The 8,401-nt window shown below is 38.2% G+C and overlaps 1 protein-coding gene across 1 annotated transcript; it reads right to left on the bottom strand.

Moving 5' to 3' along the window:
- Window positions 1-408: 408 nt before the first annotated feature.
- On the bottom strand, window positions 409-3,856 carry LOC101309585 (protein DA1-related 2-like). The gene is made up of 12 exons (XM_004307535.1): window positions 3,801-3,856; window positions 3,530-3,690; window positions 2,843-2,936; window positions 2,617-2,731; window positions 2,225-2,345; window positions 2,049-2,132; window positions 1,807-1,926; window positions 1,474-1,686; window positions 1,330-1,392; window positions 1,122-1,237; window positions 973-1,031; window positions 409-887 (listed from the first exon to the last, which is right to left on the bottom strand). Exons 1-12 carry the CDS (start codon window positions 3,844-3,846, stop codon window positions 565-567), a joined length of 1,515 nt encoding a protein of 504 aa, XP_004307583.1. The 5' UTR covers window positions 3,847-3,856; the 3' UTR covers window positions 409-564.
- Window positions 3,857-8,401: the final 4,545 nt, after the last annotated feature.

The following is an 8,401-nucleotide window of genomic DNA, read 5'->3' as shown; positions in this document are numbered from 1 at the left end:
ACTGTTTGGGAAGCCATGGCTGGCCAGAGAGAGAGAGAGAGAGAGAGGTGGGGTGTTAAATGGAATTTTCAGTTGAAAAATATGTCCAGTCAGCAACTTAACCACTGATTTGGACAGCGACTTAACGGATGGACCAAATTGTGTGACATTAGATAGTTAATGGAGTAATCGATTGAAATTGAAAGTTAATGGAGTAAACTGTTGAGTGCATGAAAGTTAATGGAGTGACCAGTAATTTAATTTTTTTTTTTTTTGTACGAGTCAGAGAGTCCATGTTCAAGCATTATATGGAATGTTTGGGCACATACCATGTTTGATAAACAATGACATTATTTAACGGGATTCCTTTTCCCAATATAGGAAGGAAGCAAAACAATAACAAAATTACTCATCTGGAAGAGAAAGAAACAAAGCTATGCATTGTTACTGGTAAGAGTGGCATCGGATATGTTATCCTCAAAGGACTCTAGAGCTTCTTTGATGAGCTGAATCCTTTGGGGTTGGTAAAATAATTTATGTTGAAGGAGACAGAAATAGGGATCACATTGTTTTCGTATAATCGTATTACGGGAAACTTCCAGTGAAACGAATGTGGTCTAGAGTACGACGTAAACCAAACTTATTGACAGCTGCATTAGCTGCTCTAAACCCTCCTCCATATGCTGGGGAAGAATCATTGGCAATTTGATGCATGAAAAATTCACCAAGCTTCTGTTCCACATTTGACTTTCCTCCCTTCTTCGATGAGGATGAGGAAGTGGAAGAAGAAGCTGCTGTAGACGTGGATGGCATGTTTTTGAATCCTGGCATTACTTCTGTTTCAAGCCACATGTATGAAAGCACTTGACAGATACCTTCCTCTACTTCAGGATTAAGATTGCGGTAGCCTGCACAGTTGGTTTGTCCGATAAAATGAGTTTCCAATGAGAATGTGAAGGTTCATTTGAGAGAGCTTCAGATATACAAACTTACCTTTCAGACGTAACCAGCCATGCATCAACTCATGAGCAAGAATAGCACCAGTTAGTAATCTGCATTTCCGGAAAGGACACTAGAATGGTAAGATGAATTTTGCAGAGAATTGAGTTTGATACGGAGATATTTCACAAGCTTCACATTACCTTGGGAGACTATAGAGAACAAGAATGGCAGTAACTTCACATCTTCGAGTCAACTTTTGAGGTTGTGTTCTCATTCCTATAAGTTGATGGCCTCCAATTCTCGGCCGTTTGAGAATCTGAATAGAGAAACAGCTTTGGTAAGACTCAGCTTATGATTCATTATCGAAGAAGAAAAGTAAAGTTATCAAAGTAGTGATATGATTCATACACTGGTGACTGTCTGCTCTTCAGAAAGGCATAAGCCCCTTGTCTCTGGCATGTGATGGAGGCCCTGCAAAGAACCCCAGTTTCAGATTTTAGACTTCCAAAATAGTCTATAACTTAGAGAACAGGGCAGGATATCAATTCTTACATTCTTCTCCCCAACAAGAGCTTCATTAAGCGCTTGTCTTTCGACCAGAAGCATGGGAATTTGTTGATCTAGTCTCATATTCATTCCTTCATAATAATCTCTGATGGCATGATACAATGGCTGACAGTCACCAGTGTCCATGATAGCAGATTCCATACATTCAAAGCATAGACTCCTTCCATCTCCCACTGAAATATATCTTGCATCCCAAGACTAAAAGAAAGCGAAAAGAACTCAGACAATGTGATCAGTGATTTCCATTTTCAACAAATATTATGGAGGACAGGATATTTTTATGAGAATTTATCACACTGCAGGCTTAGATTAGTGTACCTCTAAGCGTTCACAACTACAACAACGAGCTGTGTTATCATGTTCATGTGATGGACAGTATTTTTGTGACCAAAATGGATGGCATCTATACTCGATCAAACCAGCTCGATTAGTTGGAATCTGAAATGATTCAAATGAAAGTTTATCAATGTTGATTCATATCAGCAATTGTTACCAAATCCCAGGATTAAATGATAAGGTTTAGATGAGTTATAAGACAGAATAGACTATTCTTTTCTTACAAATTGATGACAAACTTCACATTTAGGATGGGCCAGCTCCTTGAAACAGGACTTATGGTATGGATCCCTCCCTGATAGAGAGAACTTCAATCAAGAGAAAACACAGGTAAGAACTAGTTGAAAGAAAATACACTTAATATATGAGTCCAAGAGAGACAATCTTATACAAAATATACCTCATTCTCAACAATTGGATGACCACAAGAGCGACAACAGAAGCACTGAGGATGAAAAAATGTCCCCATGCAGCCCAAATAATTACCGTAATCTATATCTTGTTTACAACCACCACAGATTCTGCACATTACAGGCAGAAAGGACAGGATCAGCAACATTCTTTCAAGATAAGAAGTCATGATTGTAACTAAACTTGAATTTGATTTTGTTTTCTTCTCAGATTGTACAGGATTGGCAATATGAGAGAATAAGGAGGTTACCAACTTTAGTAGGTGGTCACAAAAACTAGAAATTTTGTAAGCAGTTGCAGCAACTTTCAAGCTTCATAACACATTGAATCAAATATTGGTCCTAAGCTACACAGAATTACAAGTACAACAAAAATTCTTACCTAGTTCCATACGGATAATACTGAGGAACTGGAGGGGCATATGGAGGGAATATAGGTGGATTTAGACTATCAAGTGACCTATTAAGCTCGTTATCCTTCTCCTGCCATCTATATCCTGGAAATCAAAAGTAAAAATTTACTCTGCAAGAATTGATAATTTTAAACCACACAAACATATGCAGAATAGTAAAAAGAGTTGAGTGAGATCCTGAAGACGAAAATCAACCATGGCCACTTGGTCTCTTAGAATCTTCAGCCAGAGAGAGCGCGATTGCATGGTCTAATTCCTCTTTCTCTTTCTGTGTTCTAGACCGCTCATCCTGATGCAAACGAGAGAATCTATATCAGAAAAGCTCAAAAAATATTTAGTACCTTTTGGCTAAACACACTCAATTCAATAGTGGTAACCACTGTGTGGCAGACATACATGTTACAGTGGTACTTGGGAAATGAAAGAGTTTTATAGTTGTTACAGACTTCTGGAAAATTCTATTAAAAACATACACCCAAAGCATATAAAGGAACCAAGCATTGGTTCGGAACATCAATTTTCAGGTTCTGTTGGCCTACTACTCTACTAGTCAGGTCTTAATTCAGAATCTGATGCAAAAGTTACACAATGAGCAAATTTTCATATGAAAATTTCTGAACGATTGAGCAATATACTGCAAGCTAATGCTTAATGGTATCATTATTACCCTACATTGCAGTAAATTGCATAATGATGATGCAGAGATAATTCTACCAAACTCCATTTCTTTGCAACCTCAAAACAATCCTTACTTAACTAAAACGTTTCAGATTAATTCTGTTGTATTGTAACTAATATCCAATATCAAAACTTCATATTGATCAACAACACAGCCAGAAATAAGCAAGAAATAACAGAAAAGACAGAGGAGGTTGTTCTAACCATGGAGCGAAAAGGCGCACGCCACACCATGTTTTCGTCACCAATAAGCTGTGGATTGCGATTCCCAGCAGCTCCTCCTCGACCGTTGCCGCTCCTGAAAAGTTTACTCAGCCATTTCATAAAGCGTGACTTCCTCTCTGCGTATGAAGAAACAAACTCCCCTGCTTACCAAAAATATTTCAACCACATCTCCCAACAAATTTTAATTCAAAAACCGATGAACTAGCCGAATCGGTGAGTCTTGATATGAGGAAAACTATAGATGTTATACCATAAATACAAGGGTGAGAGAGCTGGTTGACACCTGAGGGAGCCATGAAAGACTGAAACGAAGCTCCTATGTATAGGCTTCGCCGGAATCACCAAGGGAACTTGAAAATGACGGACACCACAAACACAGAGAGAGAGAGAGAGAGAGGGAGGAATTATTTGACGGACGGCTTGAAAGAAAAGGTGAAGAAGAACCAGGCAATAGGCGTCGTCCAAATTAAAAAGGAGAGAAAAAATGGAATCTCTGAGATAGAAAGAAAGTGATTTTTCGCGATAGATTCTTCGCTTCGACACTAAAGCAATCCGAATTCTTCAAATTCTGATCAACCGAAAAAATTAAAAACTAAAGTGAATCGATCAGCGACACATTGTCGATTTATAGAATCGAACTTGTGTGCGGCCACGAGGATATGGAGCAAGGAATCTGGTGAAACGGAGAACACTAAAGTTGCGGTGGAGGACAGCGCGAGGAATCGGAAAACCAAGAAAGGTGCGCTGTGTGTGGATTAGAGTTGGAGATGGACGAAGGAATGTTCTTTCTTTGCTTTTCTTGCTTAGCTTTGCTTTCTGGTTTTTGAATTTTTTTTATTTCTGTAACGAATTTATAAATTTCCCGCGGGTTAAAGGTTAAAAAAGGGACTTTATATTCGGTTTATTTACGGGAACACCATTGCGCTTTTGAGCTTTTGCTGTGTCAACTAGGGGTTTTAGGGGGTGTTTGGAGGTCTGGAAAGTGCGGCCGTTATCCAATGAAGGACGTCTTCGCTTTATACCCGCCAAAAGGGATCAGAGGCAAACACAGCTTTATATCAGCATCACACTGAAAAGCCTAAATATAATGGTGGTCCACTAAATAATAACATGTTTTTATTCTGGGTTATTTTTCTTCCTTTTTTAGGGTGTCAATATGATTGCTTTGGAACTAGATACTTGATATAAACTAGCAATTCAGTAGCTAATTTGTCCAATTCATTCAATCGAATCCTCGCATGAAGAGTAGAAATTCTTGATATTTTTGTTTCACTCATCTCATTTCATGTTTGAGTCACATCGTCAGCAAACTTGTTTTAATCATATAGTTAGAAGTCATGTTTTGATAACATATATCTTGTAATTGTTTGTTTTGTTAATCAGAAATGATTTTTGTATTGCATTTTAGTACCTGAACGGTTCTGATTATGAAATCAAATGCAAATATAAGCAACTTTGTAAAAGAAAAAAGAAAAAAAAGAAGAAGAAGCGAACTTCACAATCATTTTCGATAATGTTAAAGTATGTCACACTAACATCTTCTATGCACAAAATTGTCTTAACTTTATAGGCCATAGGCTCATAGCTGAGTCTTAATCAGATAACATGTAGAAAACTCTTCCTATGCCTATCAAACATCAGGTTCTTTTTTTCAATTTTCAGTTCTCACTTCTCACACTGCCAACAAATAATCGTAGCTATCTATTTTGGTCAAGAACAATCAAGCCTATCCATGAAGCTATATATGCTTAAAAACTGTCCTGCATGATTTCATAAAGTTACATAGTCAACCCACTTTACCCAGAAATTTGATGCCAAAAGATGACTTTGGTATGGTAACTAAGACGTTGAGATTATTCACAATGTTCTATTGCTTTCAAGAATGACAAAGTTCCTTGAGTGGCCAATACTATTTCTAAAACTCAAGAGATTCTTCTGGCCTAGAAAATGTCTATTCGTACCTGTTTTGATAAGGCAACAGAGTGACCGATGCTTTTATGTAGTTGGCTGCAACAGGAAATCTGATTAGGGAACTGTCCTATAATATTCCCAAGATTTAAAGGATACTGTATATCAATTAAAGACTAATTGCAGGATAAAAGGGAGCCTTTGTTAGCCACTAATATGCTTCTTTTTACTTATTTATCCATGATATTTGCTAAGAGTACGTAGGCTTGAACCTTTTCCTTTTGAAGGAAAAAGTGTTCATGTGTCCTGTTTAAACACATGGCTTAAGGTTCCCCAACCCCTCTAAATCTTGTTGCAGAGAGTTTAGATTCTTTTGGACATTTGCAGACAGTTCTAGCTATTTGAAGCATTTTGCTAAACACATGGTTTTAGCCTCTCTGCGTTTTTTTCCGGCATTCTAACAAACATTTTCGCCCCAGATTGAGTTAAGTTCTTTAACAGATTACAGTAGGGGAGTTTGCATAGATATTGAACATCTGGAATATATGTGCTTTGTAATGTCAATGCCCTTTTGAAATGATATCATCTACACCGTAGATGGTGGATGTTCTGAAAGTGGAAAGTTACCATAAGCAAAGTGAACATCGATCAGCCTACAAATTAACAATTGAATGTCTCAGTCTGACGACTAAATCTGCTTAAGGGAATATAATCTAAAGCCTGTAGCTAGGCTGTTGATGCGAGCGTGACATGAGCTATATCGACAGCCATCTGACTTCGAAGCCTTACTAGGTTGCTTTCTTCTTTATTAGCCGCTAGAACATTTGCTACGGCGGTCCTGTGCATACATTTCTTTCATATACTTATTCTGAGCTTGAGATCTTTCATTATATTCTAACGTCCACCTTTGGTGTGTGTTAGGAGGAGTTGTGAATAAGAAGCATGCAGTTGAGGATGTAGAGGAGATGCTAAGATTCTGGTATAGGCCGGCCATTACCTCTGACTCAAGTCACATGATGACACCGATCTCTATACAAAGCTTTGAAGCAGATCAAGATGCCTTTCCTTTTAAGTAAGATAATCTAGAGTATGGTACATAATCAAGAGAGGGAATCCATTTGATTTAGGAACGTAAATCACTCTATTTTCTGTTATCTTTTCTGTTTATTCATATGCTTAGGAAACCGATGAATGCTAAATCTGATGATGCACATTTGCGTTTGGACCTCTTCCTCCAGATTTACCATATATAATGGTGATTTTGTTAACACAGTGACCAGTAGTGTTCACATGATCAGTTACTGACCAAGAAAATCATAGTCAACCACCGTTGAATGTAAATTTAAGGATGGAAAACAAAACAGCTTAACTTTAAAATAAAGATTAAATTCACTTTACCCCCTCATACTTTAGGCTTAAAATCAGTTTGGTCCCTTAACTTTTTTCTTAATCAGATTCATCCCCAATTTTCTAAATGGGCATCACACATGTCCAAATGATGTCACTCGCTGAGTTGAAGCCAACATAAAGACCCACATTTTAGTTTTTTCAATTATAAAAAGGGCAAAACTGACATTTAATTTAATAATTGTTTTTTTCAAAAAAAAAAAAACTTAACTCTCTCTCTCTCTCTCTCTCCACAAACACTCATTCTCTCCTTCCATGGTCGCGACCGGAATCTCACTAAGCTAACCAACGTTTTTCGCTCTCTTCGTCTAGAAATTTTCAGAATAGAAAATCCCCAAAACGCGAAAAACCCTAAACCTGAATAGAAAACTCACAGAATTCCCATCACCGAAATCCCCTCGTCACCGAGATGCCCCAAAATGAAGAAGACTGTGGAAGGCGACGATGCCGCTAATTGGGTTGCCAATGTAGTTTGGACATTTTGTCAAATTGATATTCAAAGTCTGAAATGCGGGCCATCATGTCGGGGCCAGCTTAGCACATGACATCACATTTTGAGTCCAATTCAAATTTTGGAGTTGACTGATGTTATTTAAAAAATTAGGGATGAGTCTGATTAAAAAAAAAAATATGGGATCAAACTGATTTTATGTTTAAAGTATGAGAGGGTAAAGTGAATTTAATCTTTAAAATAATACTTCTCATCCTTGGATGTAAATCTAATGGTGGTTAACCATGATTTCTTTGGTCAATAACCGACTAGGTGAACACTACTGCATAGTGACACTTTTCACATTGAATTTTACTCCCGCAAATGAAGCAGACATATTGACTCAAGAATATATAATTGACACAACCCACCCCGAATTTCACCCTGAAACCCAGAGTAAGTCGTGCAGGGACCACCTCCAAGGAAATTTTACTGAAAAGATTAAGAAAATCTCCCTTGCAGATGGACAACCCTAACTCGAAAATTTCAAATTACACTCTTAATTTATCACTTCTGAACATCGCATAAAATACAAAAATTCTAAAGTATTCAGAGCTACTAAACACAAGCGGAAGCAAGAAAACACGAGTAGGTTGAACAGGTAACCTACTGGCGAAAACTGGCAGAAATGCGGGTGACTATGCCTCGTCTCCTACTAGATCCAACCCGAACTCTGCAGACTGGGCAATTTAAAACAAAGGGCCCAGGGGAAAACATTTAATAACGTTAGAGTGAGTGGACAATCCCACATCGGTCAAACGGAGAAGGGTTATGTGCTGTATATGTACATGCCCACCTCCAATCTAACACGAGGCCTTTTGGTGGCTCAGCGGCTTCGGAGGGGATGGGTACTCCGAGGTTAAGCATGTCGATGCGAGAGCAATCCCAGGATGGGTGACCTACTGGGAAGTTGCTCCTGAGCTGCCGGAAACAAAACCGTGAGGGCCGGGGGCCCAAAGCGGACAATATCGTGTTACGGCGGAGCGGGTCCCGGGATGTGACAATAATGGTTATATAGGATATATATATATATATATATATATATA

Source organism: Fragaria vesca, linkage group LG7 (genome assembly GCF_000184155.1).
Source record: "Fragaria vesca subsp. vesca linkage group LG7, FraVesHawaii_1.0, whole genome shotgun sequence".
Lineage (NCBI taxonomy): Eukaryota > Viridiplantae > Streptophyta > Magnoliopsida > Rosales > Rosaceae > Fragaria > Fragaria vesca.
Note: the sequence above shows the minus strand (reverse complement) of the source record. Positions and strands in the feature narration are given on the sequence as shown.

Excerpts from the sequence above, each read along its gene's own strand:
- LOC101309585 (XM_004307535.1), bottom strand. The coding sequence starts at position 3,846 with ATGGCTCCCTCAGGTGTCAACCAGCTCTCTCACCCTTGTATTTATG. Across the intron at positions 2,346-2,616 it reads TATTATCCGTATGGAACTAG|AATCTGTGGTGGTTGTAAAC; the intron begins GTAAGAATTTTT and ends TGTAATGTGCAG. Across the intron at positions 2,133-2,224 it reads ATCCAATTGTTGAGAATGAG|TTCTCTCTATCAGGGAGGGA; the intron begins GTATATTTTGTA and ends TCTTGATTGAAG.